The sequence below is a fragment of the Sparus aurata genome, chromosome 22 (genome assembly GCF_900880675.1).
Source record: "Sparus aurata chromosome 22, fSpaAur1.1, whole genome shotgun sequence".
Classification (NCBI taxonomy): Eukaryota; Metazoa; Chordata; class Actinopteri; order Spariformes; family Sparidae; genus Sparus; species Sparus aurata.
In genome coordinates this window covers 24956144-24976831 of record NC_044208.1, presented here as the reverse complement: position 1 = coordinate 24976831, position 20688 = coordinate 24956144, and the positions used below count along the sequence as shown (strand labels likewise).

Below are 20688 nucleotides of genomic sequence, written 5' to 3'. Positions count from 1 at the left end.
AATGGTTGCAATGAATAAATTAAAAATTAATAGATAAAAAAATAGATGAGTAAATTATAAAATTAAAAAATGTAATTGTAGAGAATTCTAATTTACAAACTCAATAATTAATTACAGTTATGAAATTTCCATATTGAACAGACATGAAACATCAACACAGAGACATACATAATTATGTCATATATACATATACATATATATATATTAAAGATACAGAGGGCATATATGAGCTATATATATATATATCTACACACACACAAACACACACACACACATATATACATATATCAGTGAAAACGTAATAATAATAATAATAATGATAAGACAATAAAACACTATTTGACATTTACTTACATATAGGACCAAGGAGGACAAGTGCACATAATAATTATCCCCATGGCTGTAATACACACACAGTATGAAGCATGATTTGCACAGTGTGTATATGTACATGCGTTACATTTTCAGTGGAAGTGGAAGATGTTTTCCTGGTAAACGAGGAACTTCTTTGACTTTTCTGTGACTCTGCAGCAGGCGACCCCTGACACGAGGTGAAGGAGCTGTCCGTTCAGCACCACCAGGATCCTCACATGACCCCCTGGGAGGAGAGACTAGGACGGGGGGGGGGGGAGCGAAAGAAAATAATAATAACAGACTGGGAATTGAAATCGAGCAATGACCAGATCTGCTCATCATCGGCAGCAGATGTCTGTCTGACCGAATCCTGCAGTGTTTCAGGCGTTTGGTGGCAGCGCTCGTGCAGCAGGCGGACATACGTCGAGAAGACTGAGAGACTCAGAGTCGGTGACGCTGAGCTGCACAACAACGCGCCTCTCCTCATCCTGCTCTCCCCTCCACACACACACACACTCTCCTCAGATCTGTCTCCGTGTGCGAGCTGCGAGAGAAGCTTCTCTGCGTCCTCCGTCATGAACTCTGGAAGGTAAGAGCAGGTGGATATTCTGATCGTCGCCTTGTGTTCGTTTTCGGGGATGATGCGATAGAAGATTTTTTTTTAAAAAAGGGGGGGAGCAGAGCAGAAGAGAGGTGAGGAGGAGAGAGGAGGAGACGCGTTTTTGGAGACCGTGTCAGGCTGTGATCAGGTCTGTTTTGGAGAAATTGTGATTGAACGATGCAAATTTTTGTTTACAGTGCGAATGCTGGAGGGGATTGTGTTGTGGACTGAGGGGTGCACACCAGCTGAGGAGGAGGAGGAGGTGGGGGAGGTGGTGGAGGAGGAGTGGGGTGTATTGGGACATTGCTGGACTGTGCAGCATCATCAGGGGGCTGGATGGGGTTGTCTGACTCAGGCGGTGTGAAAGGGTGTCACCCTGTCAACAACACACATGTCGCTCGTCTCCCATTTCACCTGCTGCCACATCACGTGAAGCAACACACACACAGCTGTTGGCTTTAAATCCGTCATGTGTGTGAACATGCCCCCCCCCCCCTATATTTTTCTTAGGGAGACGCAGGACTGTGCATTGGAGAATGTAACATTCGTGGGTCCATCTGTAGAGGATCCTGGAGGATAGAGAACCGGCTGCTATTTATAGGTGAAGTGCGGAGGGGTGCTGAAGGATTTGCTGTGTCAGACTCTCTCCCTCTCCGTCTCTCTCTCCCTGTGCCTGCCGTTTCCTTCTATTTATACAAACCGAACAGAAGAGTCGGAGATGAAAAGGAGTTTCTTCCCCTAGAACTATTCAAAACCAGTGCAGCATCAAAGCGAAGGACTGCACAGCTAATCCTGTTCTCTGTGGTTATCACAGGGCGGCTATGTGAAGTCCTGACACTTTAATCTGCAGCTGTGCACTTTGTGTAATGTGGTCCTGTCACCTCGTCTTCCCACCCAGACCGTGCCACCTCTGTTCTGTCTCTCTCTCCACATGTTGGACTGTTCACACCTCAGTTAAGCCTGTTAAGCATCTGTCATTGTGCATCCACTCTTGCAGGCGCTGAGTCCAGTAACAGAAGAGATGCTGATGTCTGGGACGCTCCATCGCCTCCTCCTCCTCCTGGCCTGGACCTGTCTGCTCTCCATCTACGGAACCCCTGTCCACCTCCTGGACCTCGCCCCCACGCAGGACTGTGACGGGCTGTGTGCCAGCGCGGCAACAACTGTTGGGTCAACGCACAGCACAGATGTAAAGTTTGAACCCTCAGAGACGGAACATGTGATATTGGATGTAGGTGGAGGAGGAGGAGGAGGGCCTGAGGGGACAGCTCCAGTGACGCAGACAGAAAACGGGGACAGCCTTGATGGAAGATCTGGGCCGAGCGAGGCGGGCGGAGAGGCACGCAGCCAGAGGAGCGAGGTAAAGAAGGTCGGAGGCACATCTGAGATGGGAGACACTCATAGGCAGTCGGAGGCTGCTTCAGAGCCGCCTGTTGATCCAGACGGTGAAAAGGAGCCTACAGGTGGGAGGAAGCAGTTGGATGTAGCTGTCGGTACCACAAGGTCGCCTCCAGATGGATTTGCACAGCTGAGCATCACAGCCAGAGACAGCAGGGACCCAGGTGGGGAGGACGGAACGAGACTACCTGGTTATGGCGATTCTCTCCAAGGGACAAGCTTACCGTCCCCTACAGAACCTGGAGAACCGATCCAGAAACTGAGCTCCCACAGCCCCATCCCTCCCTTGGTCTTCCTCTCCCCTCGGACCTCGACGCCTTTGTCAGTCTGGAGCCACGATGGAGCTACAACATCCTCCCTCCCAGACCCCCTGCTGCCTGAGATCGGACCGAACCTGATGCCCAGAGAAGACGGGCCAGAAAGCCTGTGGACTGAGGCAGCGAGGCCCGGTGGAGGTAGGTCAAGAAAAATGAGAGAAAGTGTGATGGAAAAATTGTGGGAGCGCAGTTTATCTCAGATGGTAGAGCGGGCGTCCCATGTACAGAGGCTTTGTCCTCGCTGTGGGGGCCACAGGGTTCGAGTCCCGACCTCGGGCCCTTTGCCACGTCTCTCTCATCTAGTTTCCATCACCTCTTCAGCCGTACTTACAACAAAGGCCCCAAAATATACTTAAAAAGCAGTGTAAGGAGTTGTTGTCACCTCATAAGAATTCCCTCCACAACATTTTATTTTCCACCCCTTGCTGGAGTCTGCATGGTTTCAGGAGGCTTCATTAAAAAAAAGTCAGGCGGAAATGAAAGCGACACGTCTTCGTGGCAGAGATTGCCTTTTGATGATTGGCAAAGAAGGCGCTCTGCTTTTTCCACGCTCCACTTTGAACCCCAGCTGGGACCCGTGGCAGTCTAATTACTTTCTATTCCTGACTTGAGCCTGAGAGAACCAAAAAAAAAAGAAAAAGAAAAAAGGAACGAGAACACACATAACTGCCAGGAAACGGCTGGTGGCAGGGTGTGTTGTACAAGTCTTGGGAGGATTCAACCCCTCCGTAAATAACCTTTTCTTTCCCACCCTCCACTCGCCCCATCTCGGCTATTGTAAAGAAACAGGCAGGTTATTATAATTCCATGAGGCAGGAGAGGGAAAAAGGATTAAAGGAGTCTGTCTGAGCCAATATGTGTTCCCGACGTTCATTTGGGGGTTGTCTGTTTGATGAAGCTTCCTCCCAATAGAATGGAAGCTGACACGAAAAAACCCCCTCAATTCCCAACACTGTATTATGTAAAAGGATTGCAGTCTTTATAAGCATTTTTCAGCCTACTTTAGAAATGCTTTGGACTAAAGGAAGCGCCTGAGAGATACCCGGTGACAGTTTTTTTTTCCCTGCGACAGCCTCCTCTGTGGTAGCGCTTATCTAGAGAACCGTTTTTCAAACAATCCCCCTTTTCATGGCGCCTTAGCTGCTCTGTGAACTCGGCTCCCAGAGAGCTCGAGATGCTCCTAATGAGAAAACTGCATGTCCAAAGAGGCACCTGGTTCAATGCAGCCTGGCATAAAGCGCTAAGTGCTGACTACAGTCGCTGCTTTGCAAGAGAAAACATATACATTTTTAGCTGTCAGCAGAACTTTGTGTGAGGAAAAACTGCAAGACCCTCGACTTGTCCTCGTTCAATTGGCCTAGTTTACTCTCGGAATTGAGCCTAATGGAAATTCTCCCTTTTGAAGTTTGAGAGTTTTTAATTCTCTGAAGAATTACAGACTCGTTGTGGTGAATCAGATCTGTTTAATACATGCAGCATGGAGAGAAGACCCAAGCCGGATGTTCTCTCCGAACATTCAGAATGTCTTGACTTATAAACTGTCAGGTAACAAGACAACAGACCTCATGACAGGTGTTCACCTGGCCTTCCCCAGGGCAATGACCCTCGCTGTTTTGCTAGACAATGTCTGTCAGCTAATCTTACTTCCTGACAACATTTTAGGCAAAGAGAATCTCCCCTCATCTGACTTCCTAACAACTCCCCACATCTCAGGCAAAGAGAATTTACCTTTATCTGACTTCCAGACAACTCCTCACTCCACAGGTGAAGAGATTCTGCCTTTCATTTGACTTCCTGACAATCCTCCAAATCTCAGGCAAAGAGAATCGCCCCTCATCTGACTTCCTGACAACTCCCCACACCACAGGTGAAGAGATTCTACCTTTATCTGACTCCCTGACAATACTTTAGGTAAAGAGTACTTACCTTTATCTGACTTCCTGACAGCTTCTCACACCACAGGTGAAGAGATTCTGCCTTTCATCTGACTTCCTGACAATTCTCCAAATCTCAGGCAAAGAGAATCGCCCTTCATCTGACTTCCTGACAACTCCCTGCATCTCAGGCAAAGAGATTTGACTTTTATCTGACTTCCTGACAACCCGGCACACCATGGGTGAAGAGATTCCGCCTTCATCTGACTTCCTGACAACACTTTAGGTAAAGAGAATCACCCTTCATCTGATTTCCTGACAACTCCCTGCATCTCAGGCAAAGAGATTTGACTTTTATCTGACTTCCTGACAACCCGGCACACCATGGGTGAAGAGATTCCGCCTTCATCTGACTTCCTGACAACACTTTAGATAAAGAGAATCACCCTTCATCTGACTTCCTGACGACCCTGCATCTCAGGCAAAGAGATATGACTTTTATCTGACTTCCTGACAGCTCCCCACATCTCAGGCAAACAGAATCACCCTTTATCTGACCTACTCACAAGACGCTAAGAGAATTGGCCCTCATCTGACTTCCTGACAGCTCCTCACGCTTTAGACAATAAGAATCGCCCTTCATCTGACGTCCTGACAACACTTTAGGCAAAGAGAATCGCCTAGAATGCTCTCACTCATGTATTTCTGAATCAATAATTCCACATGATCACACAAAAATTTAGACTGCAGTACGTCAGCAATCTGCCCTTTAAGAACGAGACACCAAGCTTCATATCCTGACCCTCATTTTGTCCCTGCTCTCCTGTTGATTACAGTGGACACTGTGGTCCCGCTGTCTCAGGATGAAGCCACAGAGGGCACCATGTCATCAGAGGCTCTCCCTCTCATCTTCGAGCCTTTTGAAGACGTCACATCAGAGGGGGCACCGGCGGAGGCAGCGGTCACGCTGGTGTCCGGCAGCGCTCAGCCTCCCGCTGCCATGCCTCCGTCAGAGGTGGACCTGGACAGCAACGGTCCCTCGCGTGCCCCGCCCCTGCTCGTGCCCGACTGGACTTCAACTTGGCAGACGTCTGGTGCCGAGCTGCTGGAGCCAATCAGCTCGTCGGGTCCATCTGTTTCACCGCGGCATGCCGGAACTGAGCTGGAGGATCATTCTGAGAGAGGTAAGGGAGGTGATGTGAGGAGGGATCAGTGAGCAAAAAGGCATCCCCCTCTTCATCTGATGGTAGAACAGGGAGAGCAGTGGCTTAGTTTTATGGCCCTGACCAGTGACAGAATCAGGATGTTTGAGGGACAAGCATGAAAAAAATAAGAGGGCACCAGCGCACAGAAGGTCATAAGATAGTGAAGAGAGGGCAGTTGCCATGTTTATCAACTGGAAGGGCACCTTAGAGGGCACTTAACCATGTTTTATCTACCACAGGGGCACCGAAGAGCGTTCTGTCAAGAGTGCAATCTTACACCAAGGCCATACAACTTTATAGGAGAACTATTATGCCCCTTTGTTTTTAGTTTTTTCAATTTTCCTTAACCCAGCACCAACAGGAGCTCCACTCTCTGTGCCCAAATCAAATCATGACATATTAAATGAGCTGTGAGTTGTACTTTTCTTTACTGTCTCTTCGTGCCGTGTGATTCGGGACACGTAGGTGCTGTGAGGACACCGAACATTGAGGAGAACTTGCCCACCGCCGGCAGCCCCTCCTTCTCCTCCCTCCAGCATGCTATGACAACGGTAACCATGGCAACCCATCATCCGATGCACAAGTCCACATCGGGGTTAGAGGAGATGGAGTCTGAGGGTAAGGCGAGATTCACTGCCGACGGGAAAAACAATTTGATTTTAATTAGGATTATTTTACATTTTTCATTCTTAATCATAAATGTGATCTTTTTCCTCTTCTCGCGCTGCTGAATGGATCATTTTTGCTTTCTTCCCCTGCAGAGGAGACATATGAAGACGAGGACGATGAGAACTCTGAGGAATCGGTGGAGGACGAGAGCGACGAGGATCTAACAGAAACACCTAAAACGTCCTCGACGCAGCCTCCGTACAGCCTCATCCCTCCGCCTCCCGTCTGGGTTCAACGCAACCAGGGGCTGAGTACGAGCACAATGTTTTACCTAAGAATCAAAGATAATGACTACTCATACCCTCACACAGAAACATGTAAATTGCTGAGAGAAATAATTTGCTATGATGTTTCCTGTTTAAATCTTTGTTTCTTTTACTTCCAGTGCGGAGCTGGGTCGAGCTGATCAGAGAGAAGGTAAGACTGCCCTTTGCTGTCCTTGAAAAGTCTTGGCTGTCCATCAAGAAATGTCTGTTTCTTTCACTCTTTCCCTAAGTGGTGATTAGAATAGAGCTGACAATATTTTTTAATTGCCGACTAACCCCATGAAAATAAGCAAATTAATACATTGATCCAAAGAACAGGTATTTCCTTTTCATCCTAAGCCTGATATATCTTGTTCCTCTGTGTTGAACGGCTCCATTGTTGTCCTAAAATATCTGAAAAACACATCAGTGAGCCACATTGTTGTACCGGATGACATGTTCCTTCATTATCACATAAATAGGCACTGTTGTTTATTTTGACTCAATCACAGCCGCCCCATCCTGCTGCCATAAATAATCACCAGAGCTCCCAATCTGTATCCCTCCGCAGCAGAAAGTAGTCCGTGACAAATGAACCAATCTCTCCTCCGACAGCTACTAAAAACTTACAGTTACCAGTTTTGGGGTTTTCAAGAGAGATTAAATGGATTTACCTGGATTAGACGTGTTTACGACTCTGCTCAGGTTTGACCTTTGCGTATCCACCCTCGGCAGGCGGGTTACGTGTCTGGGATGCTGGCCCCTGTGGGCATTGGCATCACTGGGGCCCTGCTAATCGTCGGCGCCCTCTACAGCATCAGGATGATTCACCGCAAAAGGAGAAACAGCTTCAAACACCAGAGGAGGAAGGTCAGACAGCCAGAGGTCAATACCACTTCTTATTACTTTTCTTTCACATTCGACGGAGGATTAGCCTTGCATTGAGCATTAAGTGTACCTTTTTTTTTTTTCCTCAGCAACCTCGAGAGCCCGGAACCAGCCGTCAGGACCAGGCCATGCTGCTGGCTGACAGCTCCGAGGACGAGTTCTGATGAGACCCCTTTTTTGGGTCGTTGGTGACCAATGGCTGACGCTCCCTGTGAAGGAGGCTCGGTCGAACACTCCCATCGCTATGACTACCGCATCTTCAATCACCCCGGGCTGTTTGGCTATGACTCATCTGATCCACAGAGTGTGACAGAGTATAGGGCACAATTTGCACAGGCTGCACAAAGGTCAGCTTTGTATCCCCCCCCCCCCTCCCTTTCTACAAGTTACCAACGTGAGCACTTTTCTGAATGTTGTCAGGTGATGTTGACTGTAACGGCTTCGGCGGGGGTGGTGTGATGCACTTTGACTTAAAACAAAAAAATAGATATATTGCTGCTCGTAAAAGTACAACGCGATAGCAGGGTATTGGCAGGATGAGAGTGGTGCTGGCTGATAGAAGATTTGTCTTTGTGGAGTTAAAGGGGGAAAGCGTGCACCAGCGGGTTTCCTGTCAACTAATAATAAAAAATTAAAAAAAGGGCTGTAGAAGAGTTACATTACATAAACGATGTAAATATGTGCAGTGTATTCGTCAGCTGACTTGGAGTCAGTGGTGTGAGTGTAAATAGGCTAGCATTTTATTTCTTGCTACACATTTAGGACATTCAAAAGGAATTGTTAAAACATTTTGGGAAATTCAAACTCACGAATCTGTCCGTTAATTGGAGCTAGCAGCCAGTTAGCTTAACTTAGCATAAACCTAGCCAGCTGGAGGGTCGGTCAGAAGGCACCAAAGCTCACTCATCCCTGCAAACAGATTAGTGTTAGCATATCACCGCTAACTGCTGGAGCACTTTACTCTTCGCTGTAGCTATCTATAGCTGTAGCTACTAGCTAACATTAAGTTTTGTAATGCTTTTTTTTGTTCCTGTCGACTTTAAACAAACAAACTTAATGATGTGGACTTTCTTTTTGCTTGTGAGTTTATTTGAATTACTGGACTAAAAATGCAATGAGAGCTTTTGAGATTTGCTGCTCCCGGACATTTCTTTGCTGACATTAAGGGGGGACATCGGACTATGGCCTCTTCAGATACAAACTGTTATTCAGAACAGGGATAGCTGGTTAGCATGCTAACTTCTGTATACATCTCTGAAACACAGTACATGAACATTTTCAAAATAATGTCGACGCTGTTACTTCACATTATGTTATGATGTTATATCTTTTTTTTGTTATGTTTTAAACTAAAATTCTGGCCATATCTTGAAAATTGCTTTTATCCTGCAAAAAGAAATCTAAAAACAACAATTCACAGTTGACTGGGAGCTGTAACTTCCTGTTGTCTCGGCTAGTTAACAACATTTAATGATGAGTGAGCTTCAGGTGTGCTTGTTTGCAGATTTTTGGCATTCAGACAAAACTAAACTAGCTGTTTCCCCATTTCGAATCTTTATGCTAAGCTACGCTTCACCTGGCTATAACGTTAGCTCGGACAGATTAAAGAGCGGCATCGGTCCTCTCATAAAACTCCCGTCAGGAAAGCCAATTAACCTGCTTCCCAAAATGCTTGAACATTCCCATCGGGCAAGATTTTCCAGCACATTTTAGAAACCTTCACGTACGGTTAATTTCAATTAACGCTTCGTTTAAATGTGAATTTTGTGGAAATGTGAATGTTTTATTCAAAAGGTATTTGTTCATAAGTTACTGTGAGGTACACATACAAAATGCCATAATCCTACAGATGTTTGTAACATAAAACAGATGTTGACGTACAATATGAATTCCTTTGCCACGTGCAAATTGTTTCTTTTTTAAAGAGCATATCTGTTAATACACAGAGCTGTGACAGAGACTATTCTGTTGGCTGGAGAAGCACAAACACTGAAGACGCTGAGGAAGAAGCTCATATTTTATCAAGGTTTTTTTGTCGCTTTTAATCAAATCATTTTGTGCAATAGCTGTTTTCATGTGTGAATCTGTTTCAGACAAAAGGACAGATGGACTAAAGGGGATGTTTTGGTCAACACGTCCGACACAAGAATGTGACATCGCTGAGAAGCAGCGAGTCGTTGTCAGATCGAGTCCTCACATTTTTGTAGTTCAGTAAGAAAAATGAAAGAAATATCTGAACACTACTCGTTCGTGACACCAACGACGAATGTCTTAGTTAAAAGAAAAATGTTTTCTGTAACTTCATGAGCCATCTGTTACGCTTAATGTACAACTGCCTGTTTATATGCAATAATACTGTTTTAGGGTAAGTGTGGTGTAAAATAGTGGACACTTTTTTCTGTCTCTTCATGTAGATATGAAACCGGATGTGATGAAATAAACGATTCTTTTAGATGTCTGATTGTGACTCGTTCTTCCCGTGCAGCCCCGAGTGTGAATTACACTTTGTCAGTTCAACTGTTTTCCAGACAGAAGACACGATCACCCAAGTTTACAGCATTAAAAAAATCAAATAATTTATTTCTGTGTTCTTTTTCCACATTAAATAAAAGCTATCGGACATTTCCAGATCAAAATCAAGAGAGGGGACGGGGAAGAGGAACAGGGGGAAACAGAAGTCTCGACATGCAAAAAAACCCTTTTGCTCTCCCCTTTTGCACACTTCGTGGATGGCGGTGGAGGCGGTGCTGTCCCGCCCCGAAAAGACTGCAGGAAGCCCCCGTGGTTGGTTGGTTGGTTGGTTGGTTGGAAGGGACCGAGATATATCGTGTTTGTTTGACCAACAAACTGGTTTCTAGGGGAGGGGGTTTATGATTGTAACACTCAATGTAAAGATGGCAGACGTCGCCCCGGGTGAAGACAGAAAAGCGGAGTTGTGATTGTTAGGATGAGCCACCTGGACGTCCAGGATCTGACATCTGCAAACACTGAACTGGCATGTCAAGTCAAATCTTATTTCCAAACGCATCGTCAGAGAGAGAGAGCTGAGTAAAACTATGCGACACCGAGAGCCGTGGCTACAAGGTGATATTGATGACAAAGCCCTTCCAGTCTGTGGTCGTGGTCTAAACCGAGCCCGCGGGCTCTTTGCGACAGGCTGTAATGCCCATATACCAAATGGAACTGCCAAAATTTCACGAGTAAAAACAACAAAATAGAGGGAAGGTAGAAAACCCTTTTTCCTTCAAAATCTTTAACACCTCCTCACACTGACAGCTGGTTTGAAAGAGTGAGACAGGTTGAATGTGTACGCTGTTATCTTGTCCTGCACGCTCATCCTTCAGTTGTCAGTGTGTCGAAGAAGAAAAAAGGCTGAGACAGTGAGAGGACGCAGAGGAGGGGAAACAAGTGTCCAACACAGGGACAAAAGGTCTAAACCTCCAACATAAACCAGGAGGAAGTTACACGGGGTGATAATTGAAATATAAACAGTGTCAGATGAGCTGTAAAAAGTTAATAGTTGGGTGTTTGTTTTTTTTCATATGCCCACTATGAGCTGCTCAGATTTCTCGTTACACTTCTCGATGGGCCAAAGTAGCACAGAAATTAAAAATAAGAATCAAATCTGATAAATCAACCCAAACCGCCCCCATCCCAACAGATGATTCACAAAAAAACAAAAACAAAAAAAACATGCTCTCAATATATCCAATGAATTGAACACTCGTATACAAATCTGAAAAACAAAAAACAAATATAGGTCATCTGATCCATTGCTCCAAATGCACACAGACACAAACTCACATAGACGGGCTGTTTTTTTTGTTTTTTTGTGGGTGGAAACTCTGTAAACATCTTTTCTCCTTTCAGTCGTCGGCTCCTGGGATGAAATATCTCAGAAAGGAGAATAAACCCAAAACACGATGGCGGTCCTGCAGCGTCACCCACAGAGACGAGAGACTTCTGTTTGTTCTGTTGTCAATATTTTGTAGCAGATTTTTTTTTAGTTTTTTTTTTTTTTTTTTTTAGTTGAGCCACTTGGCACAGTGTCTCGCAGTGCTTCCTACTCGGAATATTGCAGCAGGATAAAAAGCACACTTGCATAATTTTTCAGGTGCTACAAGGAAAAACAAACGTTCACTTAAAAATTGCATTTACAAATTTTTGATTCAGGGTTTATTCTCCCCTCGACTGCCAGCCAAGCTGTCTCCATTTCTATCGCACTTCTATCGAATCTGTGACAGCTAAAAAAAAACAAAAAACAAATAAGTGTGTGATTTATTCCTTCCTGTTGTCCCTATAAGGCTGGAGCAAAACACAGCACCTCAAAAGGCTCTGATGTTCCTGTGCTGGGGCCTCTGAAAGAAGAGAAAATTAAAGTCTGACAGAACAGAGCCACACTGTTGTCAAAATAACAAGACAAACACACGGACACATTCTCTCACACACACACTCTCTCACACACACACACACACACGCTGCAGCAATTTCCAAAGAAGTGCATCTGACCTTTTGTTCATTTTACTTTCAAAAGAGGAAAAAACAAAACAAAAAGCGGTTGAAGCAAACTTTCTTTGCCATAATTAGTGTGGATTTAGAACGCCTGGGTGCAAACTAGGAGACGAGTTCCGGGCTGGAGATCTTTTAAAATTGTTAGCGAGGTTGGTTGTGCATTGAGTTAGGGCACCTGGGAAGTGCGTCGTGGACTCAGCCGCCTTCTGCAGCAGCGTGAGGTTACACAGGTGTAAAAAGTAGATCATCTAAATGAACTGAAAGCGAAAACACAAGAATAAAATATAATCTGCTAAGAATACTTGTCTATTTTTTCCTTTTTTTTTTATCAAGAGATAAAACACACACACACACACCATCCTCAAACAGGAATCCAGCATATGTAACATTTCGCATCCGGTTTGACGCCAAGCGCAGACCGGAACCGGGCCGACACGGCTGTGTGACACCTGTGAGTGGGCAGATCACTGCATTTGCTTAAACTGAGTGGCACTTGCAATGAGGAGCGGTAGACGATCGAACAAAAAGGAGCGAACTCAGACGGCTAGGACGCGTTTGCCCGCGTCTCCGTTGGCGAGGAGTCGCTCTGTGAGACTCCATTTCCTCCTTTTTGGGAATTTCGCAGCAGCTGGCAGTGCATTTGTGGGGGGGAAAAAAAAACCCTCACCCATACTGTCGGGGGAAATTTAGCGAAGGACACTAAAGAGGAAAAGAAAAGGTGGCAGATCCAACCGGGTGGGCAAAGTCTGAGGTGCTAATGGAGCGTTTTGTTTCTCTGCACCGACATGCTTACACCAAACGCAGGGGTGAGGGGCTCGGAGGGTTTTCCTCAGACTGGGTTAATCAACACACGCACTCTTCACGCTTGTTCTCCCCCCTTCCCCCCGCACTTACATTAAAATAAAATGCATGCATATCTTTACAGGCTTCAGTCCTGGAGGCTGAGGCAGGTGATGGAAGCAGCAGCAGGGAGCGGCTGCACCCCGATGGACAGGATGGGGGAACAAAAACACACAACGGTACGCGTAATTCCACTCACACCAAAACACATTCACTGGCACACACGCACACAAAAACAGGGCAAAAAAAAAAAAAAAGAGAAAACAAACATGAGGCGGTACAAACACACACTCGTACTATAGCTCTTCCATCAACCGTCCAACTTACAAGGTTAAAAAAGAAACACAAAAATAAACTCCACAAATATTTTCTTCCCAGTCTGTGTTTACCGCCCCGCTTCCTGTTTCACTGCTGTTGTTTTTGTTAAGTCCGTGTTCTGCAGGAGGATTCGGTGTGGTGCCGTGTCCTCTGGGGTTTTTTGTTTTTTTTTCAGACGCACGTCCTCGCATGAGCTGCCTCACGCCTCGCGTCGCGGTCGATGTGGCTTTCAAGCTTGAAGGTCAAAAAAAGGTCACCTAGTCCCCAGTCGAGGTCATCCCAGAGACCGCCACCCTCACTCGCCGCCCCTCCTCGTCGCAGACAGTGTCAGGGGCCCCGTCATGAGAACATGAGGTGGGATGTCAGTCCGGTTCTGCCTAAACATCAGTTGTTCAGAGGTCAAGGGCAAAAAGAGGGTGTGTCTGCGTGTCTATGCATACCTATGTGCATACTCCGGTGTGTGTGTGTGTGTGTGTCTGTGTGTGTGTGTGTATTAGAGTGAAATGACCAGGGCAGAGCTGAGGCTGTCAAGCTGATAGTGTACGAGGTGAACAGCACCCGCTGTCCCGTCCTCCCCCGTCCCCCTCTTCTTTCCTCTAGCGGAGCCACAGTTTGAGCCGCAGCGCGTCCACTCCGTTCAGGTAGTATCTGAACAGCCGCTTGTCTCTGACAAAACCCAAGTTCTCGTACAGCTTCAGGGCTGATTTGTTGGTGATTTCCGTCTCCAATACAACCTGGAGGGAAAGAAAAACACAGCCATGTCAGTCTGATGTTTTACATGAGTGGATGACTGGTTCTTATTAGGTTTAGTACTGTCTCAGATCCCGTGGACAGTTTGTGGATGTTAACAGGAGTTGTACGAGTGTCAGCAAGGAACGTTATTGGAAATGAGCCATTTTCTATCATGGGATCAATGTCAATGTAATCTCTGCTTGTTCAGTGCGATTTATGAAACGCTGCGCAGGAAAGTTTACCCAAGTAAAGAAAACACACTCAACCCCCACGCCTCTTAAACCTGTCCCAGTTTCATGCTGTGTCTTGTTAGCTAGAGAACTAGTCATAGCTACCTCTGAGAGTCAGCTTGGTTTAGTGCAGAATCATGAAACTCATGCAAATACAGCTTTCAGCCTGAAGGCACATGAGATCACTGAGTGTAGTTCAGCTGTTGGTGGTCAAGAATAGCTTCTATGAGTAAGCTAGCTGCAAACTACACCAAAATATCTCATGTTCTATTTCTACGTGCCTTAAATAAACACATGCTAAGTGTATAAAGACAGTTTAGAAGTTGTTTGAATAGACTTCTGTGTCTGACTCTGAGCTATGCTAGCCGTTTCCCACTGCTACAGTAGATTAACTGTGCCATGGAGCAGATATCTTGACTGGATGTTGTAGAAAGAGCACAGAAAAAGCAAATTATCATGAATAAAGTGTCAACCCGGGAAGCCATGACAGTACGGCAGCATGTACAGTACGAGGAGCTACTGCTAACAGCTAACACTTATTTTATTATGTGCATCTGTGCTTTTCCTACTGTGACATCTATTAAAAAAAACATATAGCCACATATTTAATCTCAATAAAACACCGGAAGACAAGAAATAATGAGTTTTATAGAAATTATTCATCGACACAGAAAAGCTCTTTAATAAAATTGAAAAAACCCTCAAACATATTGATTTAAATTAAGATATATACAGGTTTTCTGTGGGTCACCAGAGAACAAATGTTGAGTGTTGAAACATACCATCCAAAGGGGGAGGTTCGAGTATTTTACATTAACATTGTGCTCTTTGTTAAGGAACATTTCCCAATGTGTACACAAGTTAGTTCTCATTTCCCAGCAACTATTAGTCTTCGTAGATTTCACTAGAATTTTGAAATCGAGCATCATTTAGACATTCTTGCCCTTTAGCTACATACTTGGAGCCACAGTTATGTTATTATGGTGTAACGTAGTTGCAAGATTGTGGTGGTTTAGCAATATTTCTTGTTCGTGGAGGTCTGACATTTAAAACCCGCGGGTCAGAATTTCTGTAACCTTCAAGTCCTTGCCAGAATAATTCATAAAATGCTGATTAAGCTGATCAATACAGTAGGCCAGAATTAATAGATATGTTGTCTGTGGTGACTTTCTTGAGCCGACGCACTAGTAGCGATGGGTTTTACGATAACCAACAATAAGCTGAGGGGGGTACGGTGGAGCCAACGGCGTCAGTGAGCATGTTAGTCTCACATAGCCAGACTTTACTCCACAGCGCTCCGTCAGTGTTGGAGACAGGTATAGCTGCACCAATTCTTTCTCAGGTGTAGAGTGAAAAAATGCTCTGGCTTTTTGTATTTCTTTACCAATCTCAAACGTCTCAGCCTGAGCTAAACCCCAAGATGCAGCGACTGCAGCCCCTGCTTGCCAAACAGTGTCGGAGGGGACTTGTTTTACAGATGGGGAGGCGAGCCTTGGCATTAAACTGGCTTATTTCCTGCTATAAAAAAAGGGTAAAAGCCGCTGGAGCAGGTTGCTATCTCGGAGGAAGTTTTTGTTAAACATAGCGAAGGGGATTTTGAAAACTGTAACATGCAGATAGCAGGAGGAAGATGGGAATAGTGCCCAGCGACGGGCTTTACACCAACAGCCTACATCAGGGGAGTTAAGACTACAAGCACGCAGACGGTGTTTGTGTATTTACTTCAGTGACCAGAAGAGTAGGTGGAGGTTTAATTTGTAAAAGTTAAAAGCGAAGCACTCGAGAAATTAAACAGTTTTAACCAACTAAATGTTGTAGCCCGGGATATTTGACAACACAAGAGGAGATGAAATAATAAGTCTTTAAATTCTTATTTTATCAGTATCGTTTCAGTCTGCTTTCTCAGCTCACAGGACCGAAGGTTACAATGTTTTCTGAATTGAACAATGCCTGCTGATACAAAAGCACCACAGCTGAGAAAAAAAATGCAGCTTGCGACACAGTGTCAGTGTTTGCAGGAGCTTGATTGATTGATTGAAAAAAGGGGGAATGTACCCGGAGGACTTGTCTGCACACAATCCCACCAGCAGAGGAATTATTGCTGTGGTGAATCACAGGTCTCGGTCAACAAAAGATGTTGGAGAAAGGTTCATACTGAATCTGATTTCCACTTCGAACATCTGGAGGTTACAAAATACTTTTGAAATCCACTGTGTGTATTGTGTGTGCAGCTATTCAGCAAGAAGCAGAGCGAGCGAAACGGTTCGCCACAGAGGACGGATGCTGAAAGGGTTCAGAGTGGCTGACAATCAAACCAAGGTAACCAGCACACTGAGACACGTGAAGGACGGGGGAAGAAAAAGTGGGCCTTGAAACACTGGCAGCATTTTTCTTCTTCCCTTTTTGGTTCATTCTCTCACTGAGGCTCTGCTGTCGGGCAAACACCGAACGAAAACAAAAGAACCAAACACTTTCAATCACTTTCAAATATGCTGTCGTTTCATGCGTTAACTTTATTCTCCAGTTTCTTTTTTCTTTGACAGAACAATCTGGTTTGGTAATTCCAAGACTGTCCCTCTCGTCTACTGCCTACGTTAACATTGTGAGCGAACAAGCTGGCACGCAGCATGCGAATGTGTGCCAATGTCAGGCATAAAGCCCGCTCATGTTGGCACAAACGCACACATAAGTGCATCTTATCTGAAGATATTTTACATGATCCTCTGCAGGTATTTATAACACGGTTTACAAAAGGAAGTGTGAACTGACTGATCGCCCTCCGGTGGGAATGTGTCTGTGTGTCTTACCTCGTCACAGTCACCCTCCACCATAGCGTAGATGGCCTTCTTCACCAGATTAGTACCTGAACAGAAGAGTTTAAATCAGCGACGGCACGCAAACACACAAAACACAAAAGCTTTTAAGAAAAGAACTGCTGTTTTTCTGGCTCGACATCTGGTAGTAGAAGAAATGCGAGGAGGTGCACGATGTCACGGTGTTACACATCAACTCAAGAGTGTGTAACTTATCGAAAATGGTGCATTTGCATAAAGAGATTTGGTCGTCAGAGAAAGCACAAAATGACGCCGCTGCACCACATTACGAGAGGACAGACTCTTTTGCTGATTCTGTACGTTACATGAAGGAGTCTTGGGCTCACCGATGCTTTTCCTTCTGTGTTTCGAGTCCACGGCCAGCATGGCAATGTAGCCACGACGGAACATCTTCTTGTGCATGTCAAGCTTACAAACTATGGCTCCGACACACTCCTGCTCCACCATGGCCTGTGATAGACACACACACACACACACACACACACACACACACACACATTTGTTAGGGGTCTTTTGGGGGTGGTTGCTGAAAGCCTCACAACAGTTCCTGTACAGTTGCTGTCATCCTGCCGGTTCTGCAGGCTCTCTGAGCCGACCTCTGACCTCTGTCTCACGACACTTCCTCTTATGTCACATGCAGCCTTCCAGAAAAACTGGAACTGGAAGTTTACAACCTTGAGGCTCCAAGGATAAACAACGAAAAAGGACAATGTGTTTCAAAGCAGTAAGCAAACCCTCGCTGGACTCTGTGGGTGCACGAGGAAACGCCCACTTAAAGCACATTACTCTCAGAAAAGGCTTTAAAACATCGCTTGCCCTTAAAATTCCTGCACACGAGATCCACACATCAGTGATGAACTCGACATACTGTCCTGTCAGCTCAGCTTTTCTTACCTGGACAGGCTGATATCCACAAAATCAGCTAATTTGGAGGCTTTGTGATAGAAAAGTGAGTGTTGTAGCTGCCAGCAGACACAATGCAAACTCCAAACCAATGAGCCACCAGTGAAGGCATTTACATGTGTGTGTTTATCAGTGCTATGTTTAGCTGCCCTTTGAGGCACACTGACAGGTGAGCATGCAGTCACACCCAGCCCCAAATAATGGCATGCTACCTGAGGTAACACTCACTCTCAAAAAGGTGAACACAGGCTTTTGTCTTCGTACTGAGATGGTGTCAGGGTTGTACTCACCAGAAAGCAGAGCTGCGGCCAGTTGTGGATGAAGTACCTGTACGTGTAAATTGAATAAGGCTCAGACAAGTCCTTGGTGATCAGTCTCATGATCCACGGCATCTGCAGCTCGGACTCGTAGCGGACATAGCGGATGCCGTGGCTGTCTTCTTCCGCTCGGCCGGGCGAGCAGCTCAGGTCGAGCCGGGCCAGCTCCGCGGAGGGCGGCTGCAGCTGCGGGTCAGCGGGGCTCGCCTCTCCGCCGGGCCCGGCACCGTCCAGGGGCTCGACGGTCGGCGGTCTCGGCGGTTCCATGTGGTCAAACTCCTCTTTCCCTCCGTCCCCGGGGTGGCTGTGGGCCGCCTCAGTTCTTGTGAAACCCGGCATCCCGTTCATGCTATTGTTAACCAGAGGAGAGTGACGGCCGTTTTTGGAGAAGGGGCTGTGGCCTTCGTGTTGGCAATGCTCACTATTGTTTCTAGCGGGTTGTTCCTCATTGCTGCCGCTGCTGCTGCTGCTGTCACAGTTGTCCACGGACGGTCTTGGATTGTCAGGCCGGTTTCCTGCGTGTTGGTGGCTGTCAGCGTCCTCTGAGGGGCTGACCAAGCCGTTTAGCTGCTGCTGCTCTCGGGCTTGCATTTTGAGGTGCAGCGCTGCCGGGCTAGCTCGAGCTAGCATGTTTTTCTGCTTATTCTTGACCGACGTTTTGACTTCGCTTACCGGCTGCGACTTCTTCCCTGTATCGGCAGGCACACAGCCCTCCCTGTGGCAGGCCGGCTGTCCGTCTCCCCCCACCGGCTCCCCGCTCCCAGCCCCGGGGAAAGGAGGAATTTCAGCCGGGGATGCAGGCAGTGCGCTACTAGGCCCAGGCGGCACTGTGGCCATCCCACCGCATTAAGGTGGAGATTCACGCTTGGAAAACGTTGAACACAATCTCATCCACAAGGCGAAGGGATATACAATCAATATACAAGTTAGTTTACCGAATATTACATAAATCCGAGGGGTTCTGAGGCGATAGCGTATCCGCTGGCGACGTTTGTCGCTGCTCTCTCCTCGATTTCCCAGCTGCCGCAAAGTGCTGTCGCAGCAAACGCCATTGCAACAGCAGACAGGAACGTTTTACGACAGTGGTGTAACGCATGACAGATGCAGGGTTTTTTTCAGACACCAGGGCCAATTAACTACTGTAGATTACTTTCTTACTTTAGTTTTATTCCCCCTGTTTGTTAACAGAAGCACACGCGAACAAGATATAATAAAAAATAAAATATTAAGTTGTCAGAAAGGTGAACAAAGTCAAATAAAGGTGGAATAATTGGGCCAGAGGTCATGATGAGGTTAAAAAAAGAATGATGATTTTGACATTAATATGTAGCCTATCATTTTTATTCCAATCAGTGTACTCCTCTATTTGTAACCTTGAAGTGAGTAATAAACAGTTTTTCTCTTACAGGATTTTTTTTTTTTTTTTTTTTTTTACAGCAAAATAAATAAATAAATGACAATAAAAGATGCATCAGTTTGTACTTTGACCTTTCACCTTATCCTGACATAAGCTGGACTGAAGTCTGAGATGAACTCAACAAAATAACTGTCAAATGTGTCCTGGAAGCTTTAGTGAAACACTCCTGCTGACTTGTTTACTGTCTTACCAGCAGAGGACGCCATGGTTTTTTGTCTTTTGCATCAACTACACTACAGTTTCTCCAGCAGGTGTCGTCAGTAGATCAGTTTCGATGGCAGGGTCGACTTTATCCTGGAGCACCTGCAGGTTGCACATGTAAGACTTCTGATGCACTTTTCACTTCAGCACTTACTGTATCAGACAAATGTAGGTTACATATGAGTTATTTGCAGATAGAAGTAAAAACTCTGCTTATTTTCCATCACTAAGACTCTTTACTGTAGTGGACAGAGACTGAAACAACTGAACTCTTGCATCCCACACTGTCACACAGCATTAATCATATTTTGAAGGAACTGAATACATCAAATGCGACCGTAAAAGCTTTGTGATTTTAAATCTCAGACGGTCACAAACCCAGAAGGTGTCGTTTTGACTTGGATGGAGGTAAAAATGCTGATAATCTCTCTGAAGTAAGAACGATTTCCCTTCTGATAAACCATATTTTTCCAACTTTTTAAATCATCATAACATATATATGAAGCATTATAAAGGATTCCTTTTAAAATGAGTTATTTAGATCAACTAATTTGTTCATTAAATCCAAATGTATCTATTCTAGACAACAAATACTCACAACGTGGTATCCAGAGCAGTATCGGTGAGTTGTTGCTTTTTTCTTGTTTTTAAAAATCTTCCCCAAAACTCACTTCTACTAATGTAAGCCTCATAACTCACCATCAGGTGACATGAGGAAAAGAAAAAAAAACATACTTTTTTCCGCTCATTCTGTTCAGTTATGTATAAGGTTTAAAACTGCAAACAAAAAGTAGTGGACAAATATTTATTTAACGGTAATTTGTTGCCTCTGT

The 20688-nt window shown here is 45.5% G+C and overlaps 2 protein-coding genes across 2 annotated transcripts; one reads left to right on the top strand and one right to left on the bottom strand.

Annotated features, from left to right (window-relative positions):
• Positions 1-1032: 1032 nt before the first annotated feature.
• armh4 (armadillo like helical domain containing 4) lies at positions 1033-10010 on the top strand. The gene is made up of 8 exons (XM_030405023.1): positions 1033-1103; positions 1953-2808; positions 5381-5728; positions 6215-6367; positions 6511-6669; positions 6804-6835; positions 7399-7548; positions 7641-10010. The coding sequence occupies exons 2-8, from the start codon at positions 1977-1979 to the stop codon at positions 7713-7715; spliced, it is 1749 nt and encodes a 582-aa protein (XP_030260883.1). The 5' UTR covers positions 1033-1103; positions 1953-1976; the 3' UTR covers positions 7716-10010.
• Positions 10011-10101: 91 nt separating this feature from the next.
• Positions 10102-19434, bottom strand: naa30 (N-alpha-acetyltransferase 30, NatC catalytic subunit). The gene is made up of 4 exons (XM_030405024.1): positions 18211-19434; positions 17344-17467; positions 16991-17046; positions 10102-13955 (listed from the first exon to the last, which is right to left on the bottom strand). The coding sequence occupies exons 1-4, from the start codon at positions 19072-19074 to the stop codon at positions 13818-13820; spliced, it is 1182 nt and encodes a 393-aa protein (XP_030260884.1). The 5' UTR covers positions 19075-19434; the 3' UTR covers positions 10102-13817.
• Positions 19435-20688: the final 1254 nt, after the last annotated feature.

What these genes read in the sequence shown, in the direction of transcription:
- armh4 (XM_030405023.1), top strand. Translation starts at nt 1,977, where the DNA reads ATGCTGATGTCTGGGACGCTCCATCGCCTCCTCCTCCTCCTGGCCTGG. An exon ending in AGAGGAGATGGAGTCTGAGG is followed by an intron (nt 6,368 to 6,510) that starts GTAAGGCGAGAT and finishes CTTCCCCTGCAG; the next exon opens with AGGAGACATATGAAGACGAG. An exon ending in GGAAGGTCAGACAGCCAGAG is followed by an intron (nt 7,549 to 7,640) that starts GTCAATACCACT and finishes TTTTTTCCTCAG; the next exon opens with CAACCTCGAGAGCCCGGAAC.
- naa30 (XM_030405024.1), bottom strand. Translation starts at nt 19,074, where the DNA reads ATGGCCACAGTGCCGCCTGGGCCTAGTAGCGCACTGCCTGCATCCCCG. An exon ending in GGCCGCAGCTCTGCTTTCTG is followed by an intron (nt 17,468 to 18,210) that starts GTGAGTACAACC and finishes TGTCTATCACAG; the next exon opens with GCCATGGTGGAGCAGGAGTG. An exon ending in TGGAGGGTGACTGTGACGAG is followed by an intron (nt 13,956 to 16,990) that starts GTAAGACACACA and finishes CTTTCCCTCCAG; the next exon opens with GTTGTATTGGAGACGGAAAT.